Source organism: Urtica dioica, chromosome 6 (genome assembly GCF_054948205.1).
Source record: "Urtica dioica subsp. dioica isolate 48M chromosome 6, U.dioica_male_clone48M_v1_H2, whole genome shotgun sequence".
In the NCBI taxonomy this organism is placed as follows: Eukaryota; Viridiplantae; Streptophyta; class Magnoliopsida; order Rosales; family Urticaceae; genus Urtica; species Urtica dioica.
The window spans coordinates 356,546-372,498 of NC_142761.1; the positions used below are offsets into that span (position 1 = coordinate 356,546).

At 37.1% G+C, this 15,953-nt stretch overlaps 2 protein-coding genes and 1 long non-coding RNA gene across 4 annotated transcripts; 1 reads left to right on the plus strand and 2 right to left on the minus strand.

Moving 5' to 3' along the window:
• Positions 1-51: 51 nt before the first annotated feature.
• Positions 52-2,413, plus strand: LOC149392623 (aspartic proteinase-like). The gene is made up of 12 exons (XM_089617142.1): positions 52-375; positions 460-520; positions 592-799; positions 872-1,040; positions 1,115-1,154; positions 1,234-1,298; positions 1,368-1,481; positions 1,551-1,606; positions 1,686-1,800; positions 1,866-1,985; positions 2,054-2,142; positions 2,223-2,413. Exons 1-12 carry the CDS (start codon positions 97-99, stop codon positions 2,317-2,319), a joined length of 1,413 nt encoding a protein of 470 aa, XP_089473268.1. The 5' UTR covers positions 52-96; the 3' UTR covers positions 2,320-2,413.
• On the minus strand, positions 2,414-3,088 carry DHNAT1 (Thioesterase superfamily protein). The gene has a single exon (XM_089617143.1). The coding sequence runs from the start codon at positions 2,985-2,987 to the stop codon at positions 2,496-2,498; it is 492 nt and encodes a 163-aa protein (XP_089473269.1). The 5' UTR covers positions 2,988-3,088; the 3' UTR covers positions 2,414-2,495.
• A 2,380-nt stretch (positions 3,089-5,468) lies between these two features.
• LOC149392625 (uncharacterized) lies at positions 5,469-15,905 on the minus strand. 2 transcript variants are annotated; one of them, XR_016299809.1, is made up of 6 exons: positions 15,779-15,905; positions 15,375-15,483; positions 6,617-6,749; positions 6,479-6,503; positions 6,237-6,376; positions 5,469-6,133 (listed from the first exon to the last, which is right to left on the minus strand). It is a non-coding gene; the product is annotated as an uncharacterized LOC149392625 (long non-coding RNA). The 2 variants fall into 2 exon arrangements; XR_016299808.1 differs by having other exon boundaries at positions 5,471-6,133; positions 6,237-6,503.
• Positions 15,906-15,953: the final 48 nt, after the last annotated feature.

Below are 15,953 nucleotides of genomic sequence, written 5' to 3' on the forward strand. Positions count from 1 at the left end.
GGTCATTTCACTTGCACAAAACACCACACTTCCATGGGCGTATATACGTATACAATCGTGGCTTGGTAATCATTCACTAATTCATTGATCAACAATATGATCAGGAATACGATTGGCGGGATTATTATGATGATGATTATCCTTGAGGTTGGTATGGGAGTGGTCCAGAGAGTGAGGCTGAAGAAGCATCCTTTGACGGTGAGCAGAGTGAGGTCTGTTGTGGAGATGAATGGGATGATGATCTACTTGAAGGACTATCTCGGCACTCAATACTTTGCTGACATCGCCATCGGATCTCCCCCTCAGACCCTCTCCGTCGTCTTCGACACCGCCGCCGCCAATCTCTGGGTCCCATCTTCCAGATGCATCTTCTCTGTAATAAATATTACCACTCATCATATCATAAACACACTCACACATACACTCACTTATCTCTCTCTCTCTCTCTTTCTTTACCAGATATCTTGCTATCTTCATTCCAAGTTCAGGGCTCGATTGTCCTCTACCTACACCAAAATTGGTATGTAACGTCTTTTCTTTTTTTCTTTTTTGTGACATTCAATTAACTACATCGATGGGCGCTCGTTGCAGGGATTCCTTGCAAAATTCCGTACGGTAGCACGTCGATTTCGGGGTTCTTGAGCCAGGACAACGTCCAAGTCGGGGACATCGTCGTCCAAAACCAGGAGTTCGTTGAGATCACGAGGGAAGGATTGTTGGCATTTGCAGGCGCCAAGTTCGACGGGGTTCTCGGCCTCGGATTTCAGGAAATCGCCGTTGGCCAAACCACGCCCGTTTGGTATGTGTATAGACTATAGAGTTGGTACATAAATGGGCAGTAGGTGAGCACAACACGTATGTGTGTGTGTAGGTATAATATGGTGAAACAAGGCGAGGTGGCGGAGAAAGTGTTCTCTCTGTGGATCAACGGAGATGCGATGTCAAAAGTGGGCGGTGAGATTGTGTTTGGAGGCGTTGACTGGCGCCGCTTTTCGGGGGAACACACTTACTTCCCAATCACTAAAAAGGGCTACTGGCAGGTACTCTCTCTCTCTCTTTCTTCCCAATCATTTACACCCTATTTATATCATACATACATTCCATGTCTCTGCAGATTGAGATTGGAGATGTTCTTGTTGCTGGAACTTCAACAGGTAATATACTCGAATCCCTTTTTATTATTATTATTATTAGAGATTCCAAAGGAAATAAGAGCGAATCGACTGATTGCAGGGGTGTGCAAGTATGGGTGCGGTGCCATTGTGGACTCCGGCACATCCTTCATCGGCGGTCCAACTGTATGTTTTCATATATTATATATAGAGAGAGACAGAGTATTATGTTATAAACGATGAGGTGGTTGTCAGGCAATCGTTGCTCAGATCAACCATGCGATTGGAGCAGAGGGATTCGTGAGCCTGGAATGCAAGAGCATGGTCTCCAACTACGGAAACATGATGTGGGAATACTTGGTCTCCGGGGTATGTTACTATATGTCGTACTGTAGTGTTATATATATATATGGTTGATGAAAAGTGGTATATGTGCAGATAAAGCCAGAGGTGGTATGCATAGACCTAGGGCTGTGTTCATACAACGGATCGAGGTCATTTCTCTTTTCTTTTCTCTTCTCTTCTCTTCTCTTTGTTTGGCTCTCTCCGTATCCGTTAGTGGTGATGATGCAGAAGCAACAGCAAGAGTTCTCGAGCGTGCACCTTCTGCGAGATGATTCTCTTCTGGTTGCAGGTGCAGCTTCAGCAACAAAAGGCGAGGGACAAAGTGTTGCGATTTGCAGATGAGGTACTCTAGTTTACCATATATATTCATATATGGGCAGATGAAATGATAAGAGGAGATTGTTACAGGTGTGCGAGAGGCTTCCGAGTCCGTTGGGGAAGCCATTTGTGAAGTGCGACAACATCGGGATGTTGCCACACGTTTCATTCACGATCGGGAACAAGACCTTCTCGCTCTCCCCACAACAGGTAATTCACAAAATCTGATGATGAATTGATGAACTGATGAACTTTTAATGATGAATCGGCGACGACAGTACATAATGAGATTTGAGGAACGCGGGAAGAGAGTGTGCGTGAGCGGATTTGTGGGCGTGGACGTGCCACCTCCTCAGGGCCCTCTCTGGTAACTCACTTTTTTTTTTTCACCCAAACTATCAAACAGTCAAAAAAAATCAAAGAGATCGGTTTTATGTTGATTTGCAGGATCCTGGGTGATCTCTTCATCGCAGCATACCACACTGTTTTCGATTTCGGAGGCCTGCGAGTGGGATTCGCAAAGTCAACGCACCACCACAGCTAGCTTAGCTTTTTTTCTGAATTCGCCATCACCCACCATATGTATTTATTTGTACAAGTACCACTACTAATGAATGAATTAATGAATGATGAGTATGTGGCCACATATAATAATAATTGAAATTAGAAAGTAAATTGAGAGTTTTATTAGTAATTTGGGAAAAAAAAAGAGAGGAAAGATCAGAGCTTGGAGGAAGGGGAAGAGTAGTGGTGGAGGGGGCGGGCGGCGTCCTTGGCGTGGTCGGGGACGGGGAGGTTGCAGAGGAGAGTGACGCGGGAAGTGGAGACGATGACCACCTCCGACAGATTATTGTCGGCGGCGTTGACTTGCTCCTTGGTGAGGTTGACTTGCCAGACGTGGATGGTCTTGCCCTTGGTCACCGGCGTGGCCTCGGCGAGGATCAGGTCGCCGAGGAGGGCGGGGCGGAGGTGGTGGGTGGACAGCTGGATTCCGGCGACGCGGCGGAACCCGGAGGCGAGGTGGGCGCCCATGCTGGCCAGGGACTCGGCCACCAGAGCCGACACGCCGCCGTGGAGCACCTTGAACGGCTGACAGCACTTCTCCGTCACCCTCAGACTCCCGCTCACCCTCTCCGCCGACACCTCCGACACCTCGAACCCGAACGCGTCCAGCGTTATGTCCAGCTCCCGGGTCTTGTTCTTCTCGCTCATCTCTCTCTCTCTCTACTCTCTCTCTCTCCAAACGACAAAAATAGCACATGCTTAATGAGACATGGGAAAATGGTTGGTGGACGTGTGCGCGTGTCAGCTCATTTCCCAACTAACTCCCATTTCCCATTTCTTTTTGAAAAATTAGTGGATCTAAGCCACATCAAACGTTGCAATTATAATCTAATCAACGTTTCGTTTAAATTTCGAATTTAGCCAAATTTGATGACGTGTCATATTTATGTAAGATGGTATTTACTATATTAGCCTTGGTTTTGTTTCAAAAATACTAGCCCACGTTTTGAAACTTGATTTTGTAGCCGAATTTGTTATACTCGGTTTATATTTCGAATTTTAAAAAAAATTCTATACTTGGCAAAGTTGGTTATTGAACGTTTTTTTCTTTAATGAACATTATAGCCGTGTAAGCAAATACAGTGTAAATGTTCGTAAATTTTTGTTAATCTCCGTTGCTTTGTTAATTTCTGTTAATTATGGTAAATTTACATATGTGCAAGTAGAGCCGATTTCTTTCCTTTCCTTTAATACGCATTTAATACGGTATTTTTGTTTTCCAAATTTATTTTCTAATTTTGAACGGGATTTTATCATAATTACGTGTATTCATTATCTTGTTTGACTTATTCAATCAAATAAATATTTATTTTCCCTTTTAATTACATCACCAAATCTCATATTATGAATTCAAAAAACTGATATTAAATTGCTGAAATTATAGCCGTGTAAGCAAATACAGTGTAAATGTTTGTAATTTTTTGTTAATCTCCGCTGATTTGTTAATTTCTGTTAATTATGGTAAATTTTTTGTGCATTTATTGCATTAAATTTTCTCTTTTAATTACATCACCGAATCTCATATTAAATTAGCTAAATATACAATTAAATTGCGAAAAAATCTGAAATTAATTTGTTGTATACAATTCAAACTGGTCAAACGTGGGCTAGTGTTTTGATCAAGTAAGTATAAGAAAAATGGTAAATTAGGTATTTTATATCCGTAAATTTCAGTAAATGGCTAGATTGCAAAATTTACCAAACGTTGGCTAGATTCCAAAAACCATGTTTCAAAATGGCTACGTTGCTAGTTTACCCTTTCTTTTTTACTTTCTAAATTCAATTATAACCAACACGTCACGTCTCTAGGAGCAAAATGCTTATGTAGGCAAATTTGTACGCATCACCAAAAAAAAATATTATTTTTGTTTTTATTGGTAACACTTTGAATAAAAACCACCCCAACGTAGCACCAAAAGATGATTAAAGTGGGGTCTCACTCTATCTAAATAGTGATGTGTTTATTATTTTATTAATTTTTTATAAAAAAAATAGTGTAAACATCGGTGCTAGATAGTGAAATTATTATCGTAATTATTATTACTCACAATATCACGGTGTCAAAAAAAAATAACATGATATTATCACATAAGTAATAAAGCAACTTTGGTTGATTTGCATAGGGGTAACTCAATGTGTTTTCTGATAAATTTCCTTTTAAGGGATTTTATAATAATAATAACAACAACATTTTGAGTGATATTAAATCATGAATAGGTTTACCATTTAACCTTTATTCAAATTAGACTTTATATATGCTTTAGACATAATGATCCTTAAGAAAAAAAAATGTGTCAATACCATATCTTATTTTTCCTTTTTAAGAAAGAACATCATCTTCTTTTTTATAAATAGAAAAGAATTTTATACTAGAATACTTACAATTTCGAAGATTTTTATCAAAATCAACTAAAAGTCTTAACGGGACAAAATTATTAATGAGTTAATTTAAAAAATCGCTTTTGACACTTTTGTTAAATTTATAAGTCAAATGACTTGTCTTCATCCACACTTCTCATCTTATTTCTCTTAAAACAATTATTTACAGAACATTAGATCGTAAATAAGCAAAATATATAGGAAAAATAGTAAACTATTGAATTGTAGATGATGATAGAGAGAGATGCAAACTCCACTTCTTCTTCTTCTCCTTCTTCAATCTAAGAGGTCAAATTTTTCAATGGTTTCTCTCAAAACTCAATACCTTAGGTCTAAGCAAAAACTCAATAATACAGTGTTGTTTAATGAAATAATTATACCTAATTCAATATATGGTCCCCCAGTGTGTATTTTTGGAGCATTCTGGATCTTATATGTGATTCAGGGGTCAAGATTAGCTCTAAGGATAAAACTAAGCCAAACATCGACAATAGATAGCCTTTTCTTTACAAGTGCTACCATTGCGACAAGACCTTCAACAAGCAAGAATATTTAGATGGTCCTAACAAGGGTTATGACAGTGCAGAAGCTTTAATCATCACATAAGAAGAATCATGTCATGTGTTATTGATAGCGGATGCACCTATCATATGTCACCACTCAGAGAATGGTTTCAAGATCTGCACTTGGAGGATGAAGGCTCAGTTCTTCTTGGCAATGATGAGGCCTGTAAGGTCAATGTTATAGGTAACATTCGTATCAAACTCCATAGTGGATTTGTTAGAACCTTGGCCAATGTTAGATACATTCCAAATTTAAAAATAAATCTTCTCTCTCTTGAAAAAAAAAATTAAATCTTATGTTTTCAAATATGATAATAGTGATCTGTTAGTATCTAAGGGATCCACTATAGTGCTTAATAAAGGTGTTAGAAAGAATGACTTGTATTTCTTGAAAGCTACTACTCTTGTTGGTTCTGCAAATGTTGAAGACAGGGATAAAATGGAAAATCTTTGACATTTGAGACTTGGTCATGTGAGTAAAAGAGACCTCGGTGAACTTGACAAGGAAGGATGCCTTGGCACTCACAAGCTAGAAAAAATAGAATTTTGTGAAGACTGCCCATGGCAACTCTATCATAAACAAGTTCTCAAAGGTATTGCACAAAACAGCTAGTGTTCTTGACTATATTCATTCGGATCTTTGGGGTCCATCAAGAGTCAACTCTCATAGTTGGAGTAGGTACTATGTGTCACTTTTTGCAATGCAAGTTTATGAATTGTCCTTATGAGCGTTGTAAGCATTTATCATAAAACAATCAAAATAATAATATGTGATTGTGAGTCGAATAATCAGACATTTACAAAAGTTTGCATTCATCCTTAGATAGTAGAAGCGAAGCAAACATCAATATGCTGCAATAAAGAATTTAGAAAATATGAGATATACTGATTATACAACAAAAAATTATCATAAAACCATGAAAGAACATATATATGGATAACATAAGAATCTTACATCATTCGATAATAACCCAATTTTGATGTACAAGTCCTTGAAGAAGCATTTGCTAGATATCCCTGAATTATAGGTCACCATAAATAAATAATGAAGGAGACAAAACATAATTGCCCTTATAGTAAGGATTTTCGTCAGGCCTAATCAATATAAAAACATAAAATTAAATTTGTCATTATTAAACTAATAACCAATAACATATAATTTAGTGGAAACCAAAAAAGAGAAATAAAATAACTCACTGCATTATACCCCATGTTCCTTTTCCTTAAACAAAAAAAAAAAAAAAAAAAAAAAAAGAAGAAAAAAAAGTATATAAGACATTTATTAGAGAGTAAATTTAACTATAATATTTAACCATAAAGAAAATCTAAGCTTACTTTTATTGCTTCTAGTCAGACTTCAAGAAAGCTTTAAAATGATCCAACTCTTGATCTTCCGGAATAAGCCGTCTTAGGGCTTCGTCGGGCTTCTTTTGATGCCGAAGCTTCGACCTTGCTCGATTTCGAGCTCCTACATTGTAATGGAGTTTGAGTTAGGATTTTTCTAGTGCCTCTTGATAGGTAATGGAGAAGACGATAGAATGAGCGACATAAATTTTGGATTTCATAGAGAGAAGCGTCGTCGAGAAACAAAGAGAGTGAAGAGTCGGATTTTTGGGTTCCCTGACGGGTTTTAGGGATTTCAACGCGAGAGAGTGAAGAGAGAGAATGTCGAATGTGAAGAGGCAATAATGCGATGGAAGTTTAGAGGGAAGTTGAGGGAAGTTTTTTGTTTTATTTGTTTAAATGATATTTGAGAGTATAATAGTCTTTACTCATTGGGCTTGGTACTACATGTGTCAAATTTGGAGTTTTGAGTGATTTGTAATAAATGTCAACAATTTGATATTATTAATGTCAAAATCCCTAGAATTATATAACAAGGAAAAAAAAACAATATATATAAATGTACCAATGATGGATTTATTGAGTTGTGACAAAATTCTCCTTATGAATCACTTGCAATGAATCTCAGCCCTACTTTCAGTCTTCCTTTCAGCTTGTTAAACCGAGGATTGAAATACCGTTATCGACGTTGTACCGGGCCTCAAATTTTGTTGGGTTACGGGGAGATACCATTGATTTACCAGGGTATCCAATGAAGTGAGGATAAACCGTACCTGTGAACTTACCGTTACCGATATGGCTTACTAGCAAATATAGGACTTACCGAAGGGGTATCCAATGAACAAATATTTATAAAATGTCATACATACTGATAAGTGCGTTCTAAACGTATTTGTTAGTGCCCTCAAAGACAAAACAATGCTAGTTTAAGAGCGTTTTGATATTTTTTTGGAGTTTTTCCTATATTTTCAGAGTTTGGGACTTCATGGAGGCATTTGGAGCATACGAGGAGGATGAGGCAGTCTTAAGGAGTGCTTTACATTTTTTCGATCACGATTCTGACACCCGGAGCTCAAGATAGGTGGTTCGGTGAACCACCATCTTATGGGCGCCGCACAGGCTTCACAGAGTCTTGTGCGTTTACCTGTGCGGTGCACAAAGAGGGGTGTGCATCCCAAAATCTGCAAATTCGACTTTTGTTTATTAAATGTATTTTGAGCCGTCAAATCTCATCCGACAGCCCATATAAGCTCCTAACAACCTAGATTTACCTACAAAAACACTTTAGTTTATTTAGAAACACATCTTTTCTTTAGTTGGGTTTTGCTTTATTATTTCTGTTGAAAATCTCGAAAGAGAAGTGTTAAGAGAAGATCATCACAGTTATCATCTCGTCTTCATCATTCATTGTTTTTATCTCTATTCTTTGAATATTTGAAACTCCCGTTTTTATAATTTAATTCAAATTTCTTATTCATTTTCATCCAGTTCTCTTTATTCATCTTCTTCGTTTATTTTCCGTTCAATCATGAACTAAATCCATTAAGGACTATGGTGTAGCAAGTTATGAATATAGTTATGGATTCATGTGTGCTTGTTGATTTATATTCAAATGCTCTATCATGTTTATTTAAATTAATTATGTGTATAATGCTTGAATGTGATTAGCTGTCACGACCCATGAGCGTCGTTAACTCGCCCGCAAACCGCGACTCATCGAATCCAACATCAACGTATCGCGAGCATGTCATCGTATAAGCAATAATATTTAAATGTAATACTTAAGACAACATATAAATAATTTAACCTATAATAATAATATACAACATAATTTAAAGTGCGGAAACGTTTACATAAAGTGGTTATCAAAAATCCAGGAGAACTTTTTCGTGTTTTAGTTTAGAACTTTAAAATCATATATCGAGCCTTATATATATATATATATAAGGTTTATATTGACGAGGAATTGGTTATATGAAAGAGAGATGTGGGGATTATCAGAGTTTACGGAGAATATGAAGATTTGAGTACGTAGGCAGGGAGTATGGAGGTTTAAAATATGTTTGTTGAGAGAGGGGATATTCAGGAACTTTACAGAGTATCCTGGTTTAAGTCTTCTAGTCATGAAGAGAGAGAGAGGATAATGAAAATACTTCTTTATTTCTTGCGTTTGAAACTTGATTACAAACTGAGAGTAAGCTCTCTTAAATAGACAAACTTCCGGATTCGAAAGGGTTTCAAATCCGTAATAGAGGATCTTATCCCCGACATAACTACTGTACATTTATTGACTTTATTACAGATAAGATAAAGAGGAATCTTATTCTAGACATGCTTACTATACAACATCAGACTTTTAACAAACAAACAAAATAGATAAAGATATAACTATTGTTCGTCTTTTGACTTTATTACAGATAAAGAGGAATCTTACATAATTTTGAATTATGGTATTTGAGAAAAGAAATCGTTTGGATCTAAACTTTCATCTTCTTCCGGTAGACTCTCTTGATCTTCACTTGATAACTGGGACTTGACATCTTCTAAGAGCTTTACGTAGTCTTCTTTTGAAGAGGCTGCTGCTAATAAGGCTTGAATCTTGCTTTTTTGAGTAAGAAATTCTAGATGTTGTGGGTCCTTAGCTGGATACCAGACTTTTGAATTAAGAAATTTTGAAATGGCTTCCGAATTGGCTTGGGAGACGTTAAAGGTATCTCACCACTTGACTCTGAATTGTCTGACTAATAAAGGAATATGATTTTCTTGATTATTAATTTGGAAAGTCCATGCAAGTATCCATGGAACTCCAAACTTGGAAGAGAATGATAGTAATTTATTATTAAAAGATTTTTTTTAAGAAAAAAGGTTGAATCCCTCTAAAAATTGGAGGAGGAAGGATATTGGTGACAAGTCCAAAATAGGACCACCATTCTTCAAACCATAAAGGAAAAGGTTCGGTAGCTTGTTTTGAGAACTGGATAAACCAGGAATGAGAAAAGGCTCGAATAAAGAAAACATTAAACCAAGCTTTTTGGTAGTCTAGATAGTTATAGGATTTTATTGTTACTATCTAGACTACCAAAAAGCTTGGTTTAATGTTTTCTTTATTCGAGCCTTTTCTCATTCCTGGTTTATCCAGTTCTCAAAACAAGCCACCGAACCTTTTCCTTTATGGTTTGAAGAATGGTGGTCCTATTTTGGACTTGTCACCAATATCCTTCCTCCTCCAATTTTAGAGGGATTCAACCTTTTTTCTAAAAAAATTTCTTGTAATAATAAATTACTATCATTCCCTTCCAAGTTTGGAGTTCCATGGATACTTGCATGGACTTTCCAAATTAATAATCAAGAAAATCATATTCCTTTATTAGTCAGACAATTCAGAGTCAAGTGGTGAGATACCTTTAACGTCTCCCAAGCCAATTCGGAAGCCATTTCAAAATTTCTTAATTCAAAAGTCTGGTATCCAGCTAAGGACCCACAACATCTAGAATTTCTTACTCAAAAAAGCAAGATTCAAGCCTTATTAGCAGCAGCCTCTTCAAAAGAAGACTACGTAAAGCTCTTAGAAGATGTCAAGTACCAGTTATCAAGTGAAGATCAAGAGAGTCTACCGGAAGAAGATGAAGATGAAAGTTTAGATCCAAACGATTTCTTTTCTCAAATACCATAATTCAAAATTATGTAAGATTCCTCTTTATCTGTAATAAAGTCAAAAGACGAACAATAGTTATATCTTTATCTATTTTGTTTGTTTGTTAAAAGTCTGATGTTGTATAGTAAGCATGTCGAGAATAAGATTCCTCTTTATCTTATCTGTAATAAAGTCAATAAATGTACAGTAGTTATGTCGGGGATAAGATCCTCTATTACGGATTTGAAACCCTTTCGAATCCGGAAGTTTGTCTATTTAAGAGAGCTTACTCTCAGTTTGTAATCAAGTTTCAAACGCAAGAAATAAAGAAGTATTTTCATTATCCTCTCTCTCTCTTCATGACTAGAAGGCCTAAACCAGGATACTCTGTAAAGTTCCTGAATATCCCCTCTCTCAACAAACATATTTTAAATCTCCATACTCCCTGCCTACGTACTTAAATCTTAATATTATCTGTAAACTCAGATAATCCCCACATCTCTTTCATATAACCAATTCCTGATTGTCTCTTCATATCTAATCATCCCCTTAAAGATAGAAAATTCTTTGAACATATTCTCATAGATTCCAACTCTGCAGATATTAACCATTGTTTCGATCCTCAAGATTCTCGTAAAATCAATTATTCAAAATAAAAAATTCTTAAAGTTCTTACTCCTTCTGATTGGAATCAAAATATTTATACTCCCAAATATTTCTCTCATCCAGGAGCAATGAAATCATATAACTATATAGATTACATAAAAGCTTGATTTAATGTTTTCTTTATTCGAGCCTTCTCTCATTCTTGGTTTATCCAGTTCTCGAAATAGCTACCGAACCTTCTCCTTTATGGTTTCAAGAATGGTGGTCCTATTTTGGACTTGTCACCAATATCCTTCATCCTCCAATTTTAGAAGGATTCAATCTTTTTTCTAAAAAAATTCTTGTAATAATAAATTACTATCATTCTCTTCCAAGTTTGGAGTTCCATGGATACTTGCATGGACATTCCAAATTACTATGGATACTTGCATGGAGTTCCATGGATACTTGCATGGACATTCCAAATGTAATAATAAATTACTATCATTTTTTGTTTTCTAATTTTTGTAGTTGTACTGAAAAATTATTTTACAGTTTTGTTTTCAAAAAGCTGTTTTGTATAGTTTTCATTTTTGTTTTTGATAAAATGAAATGTTTGATACATGAAACTATTTCTTAACTCAAATTTTTTATTTTAACATAGATTTAACTACACAAAATATAAATATAACATTGTTGTCTAAATTGAATACAATCATTTTTTTTTACATCATAAATAATTAGTCCACATAGCTTGAGCAATACAATCTCTAAATTCTGTATGTGCACGTTGAGCTTGTGTACGACGGTCCACCAACATCTGATGCACCTTGATCTCCGACTCTTTCAGAACTTTTGCCTTCAATATCCTCCATATGAACATCTTGATTTCATCTTGCAAAGAAATGTTTTTCGTTTGCGTACATTTTTATTAAATTACGTAATATAAAGCATGCCATAACTATACGAATTTGTTTATCTAACAGATAACTTGACATATGGTTTAAAATCGAGAACCGAGCTTTTACTATGCCAAAACATCTCTATCACGTTGCGTAACGACGAGTGCCTGTAATTAAAAAGTTCTTCTCGTCTACGCATTTGCCTATTTTGTCTGAACTCGGATAGGTGATAACGTACGGTGCGATACGGTGCCAAAAATCTGGCTCGTTAGGATATCCACTACGTAGTATTGTCCTCCTTGTGGTATTAAAAAATTTGTATTTTCAGTCAGTAATACCTCACGTAATATTCGTGAATCTGCCGCTGAACCTTCCAATCCGGCATGGACGTACGTAAATAGCATGTCAAATGTACAAGCGGCCATCACATTAGTCGTACATATTCCTTTCCGTCCTCGATAATTGGGTTGTTGCTCAGTGGGGACGATTACACCAATATGAGTACCGTTAATAGCGTCGATGCAATCCTTTCAAAGAGATAAAAACTTTAGTTTGATAATTAATATAAAACTTACTTTAGACCATGGCCAATATTTTGGGTTGTTGCCAATCTCCGGGGTGTCATTGTATAACCGAGATGCTTTATTACATCGGGTGCCAACTGACTTATTGCATCAAGGACATTTCCAAAATGTCTGGTAACGGTATCACCGGAGTGATTAAATCGGTCTTGAATGGCTCTATTTCGGTCCGAATGTGCGAGAACTTTCATAAACATTATGAAAGACTCTTCTGGTGATATGTGACCGGGCGGGAGCAAATGCCAAATCATTCCAACACGATTGCAATGAATGGCTCCTTGTACATACGACATATCTCAAACAACGGCTCTTTGTTGTGATTATTTAACATACCATACACAGACTTCCACTTTCCGCAGTCGTTCGCCGGGGTAAGCGTTCAACTCGTGATTTTTCGCGCATTTGTTCTAGTATCCTTCTTCGATTACGCCTACTATTACGACGAAGGATGGCCTCTACCACAATCACGTCATCATCATCAGTTGAATCCATAATCTACGTGAAATAAAAAAAATCTCAATCTAACAAAGAAGGATACTAGTGATGATGACGACGTGATTGTGGTAGAGGCCATTCTTCGTCGTAATAGTAGGTGCAATCGAAGAATGATACTAGAACAAATGCGCGAAGAATCACGAGTCGAACGCCTACCCCGACGAACGACTGCGGAAAGTGGAAGTCAATATGTGTATGGTTTGTTAAATAATCCCAACAAATAGCCGTTGTTTAAGATATGTCGCATGTACAAGGAGCCATTCATTGCAATCGTTGGAATGATTCAGCATTTGCTCTCGTCCGGTCACATATCACCAGAAGAGTCTTTCATGATGTTTATGAAAGTTCTCGCACATTCGGACCGAACTAGAGCCATTCAAGACCGATTTAATCACTCCGGTGAGACCATTAGCAGACATTTTGGAAATGTTCTTGATGCAATAAATCAGTTGGCACCCGATGTAATAAAGCATCCCGGTTATACAACGACACCCCCGGAGATTGCCAACAACCCAAAATATTGGCCATGGTTTAAAGTAAGTTTTATGAATTTATTTTATCTCTAAAGTTATATTAATTATCAAACTAAAATTTTTATTTCTTTGAAAAGATTGCATCGGCTCTATTGACGGTACTCATATTGGTGTAATCGTCTCCACTGAGCAACAACCCAATTATCGAGGACGGAAAGGAACATGTACGACTAATGTGATGGCCGCTTGTACATTTGACATGCTATTTACGTACGTCCATACCGGATTTGAATGTTAAACGGCAGATTCACGAATATTACGTGAGGTATTACTGACTGAAAATACAAATTTTTTAATACCACAAGGAGGACAGTACTACGTAGTGGATAGTGGATATCTTAACGAGCCAGATTTTTTGGCACCGTATCGCACTGTACGTTATCACCTATCCGAGTTCAGACAAAATAGGCAAATGCGTAGACGAGAAGAACTTTTTAATTACATGCACTCGTCGTTACGCAACGTGATAGAGAGATGTTTTGGCATAATAAAACCTCGGTTCCCGATTTTAAACCATATGTCAAGTTATCCGTTAGATAAACAAGTTCGTATAGTTATGGCATGCTTTATATTACATAATTTAATAAAAATGTACGAAAACGAAAAACCTTTCTTTACAAGATGGAATCAAGATGTTCCTACTGAGGATATTGAAGGCGGAAGTTCTGAAAGAGTTGGAGGTCAAGATGCGTCAGAAGTTGGAGGACCGTCGTACACAAGCGCAACTACACAAGCTCGACGTGCACATACAGAGTTTAGAGATTGTATTGCTCAAACTATGTGGACTAATTATGCATGACGTCATATTTATGATATAAAAAAATTATATTCAATTGAGACAACAATGTCATATTTATATTTTGTGTAGTTAAATATGATAATAAGAGTGTATGCAAATACCTTATAAGCGGTGCACATGGATAGTACGAGACGGTAATAAAGTCAGGTTTTGGGAGGATGTTTGGTGCGACGGTGAGACTTTGGAATCACGCTTCCCCGGGTTATTCCGTTTAAGCTCTCTTAAAAATGTGTCAATTAGGCAAATGGTTTCTAACCCTCTTACAGGGTACTATCGAGTGGAATTTCAACTTCTCACCAAACTTAACAGATAGAGAGGCCTTGGAATATGCGTAGCTGATGAACTCCCTAGAGTCAGTTTCCCTCGGGGACGGGGTAGAGGATCGGAGGGTTTGGTTGGATGACTCGGAGGAGTTCTCGGTAAAAGCTATGCATGCTGCTCTCGCATCTCCGGGACCGACCGCTACAGTGCCTTTCTACGAAACAGTATGGAAGTGCGCTGCCCCTAAAAAAGTTCAAATCTTCGGATGGAGACTGGCACGCAAAAGAATAAACACGGCGGACGTCATTCAAAGGCAGAATCCTCACTAGGCCCTTTCCCCGAGCTGTTGTATCCTCTGTCACAGAGCAGCGGAGGACATTCATCACATTTTCGTAGACTGTCCAGCAGCCTCAAGCATTTGGAAGTGGCTCTTCGGGAAGTTAAACATTAATGCCTCTTCGATTGTTCTTCTTTCTGATTTTTTCTTGCTTCACGAGACACCGGGGAAGAACAATCGTTGGAAGGAAGCGGTTAAAACGGGGGTGCTGACAGGCTTTTAGGCTCTATGGCTAAGCAGGAATAAATGAATTTTTTAGAACGAGGGGTGGTGTCAAGGAGTCCGAGAAGTTCTCAATCGGAACATTGCTCTTTGGCTTCACATTGCTTGCAAGGAATTTAAAAACTACTTTTTGGCGGACCTACAGAGAGATTGGAGTAGTGCTATATAGACTTCCCGGTTTACATAGAAATGTTTTGGATATAATTTTAGGTTTTCTTTAGTTTTTTTGGTACCTTTTACTGACCAACCTCCTGGTTTGTTGTGGGAGGTTATGAATCGGTCTGGAGAGCGTTTTGCTCACCCTTTTTGTAAATTGGCTTTTTTAAGCCTGTTAATATAAGATTCTTGTTTAAAAAAAAAAAAGTGTATGCAGATACCAATAAACACATCGAAGACTTACCTTACAAATTTTGTAGGGTTACTTAGGGGCAGCTTCGAATGAATTGTTTGTGTCTTCATCTTCGTTTTCACCGTCACCAGTGCGGTCACTCTCCTTCCATGGCGTGACCCTGGAAAATTAAAAATGATAAATGAGAGAACTCATTTGTATTTGAATTAGAGATAAATGTATCCCTCTAGAATCTGGGATTTGAAGATGAAATATTAAATCCAGGTATCAATTTCATTTTCTTGTGTGTAGATATGCTTGCCATGTAGACTAGAGTAACAATTCTTCCGTTCAGTATAATAAATCCAAATGGGCAGAAGTAGAGTATTTAAATCCCTAACGCCTTCAATTTCAGAATGATAATCAAAATCAAAGTGAGTAATAATGAGAATAAAAAGCCAAAGAAATAAGGTTACCTGAAAGAAAGAGCGGGCGGAGAAGGAGAGGGTTAGAGAGTGTGGAGAGGTTCAGGGAAAGAAAGAGAAAATATTTTATGGACTGAATGAGGACTTTTGTTTGTTGTTGGTAACACAATTCTTCTCCTATCTTATTGCATTTCAGATTCGAAAACAGAAACAAACAAACCAACGG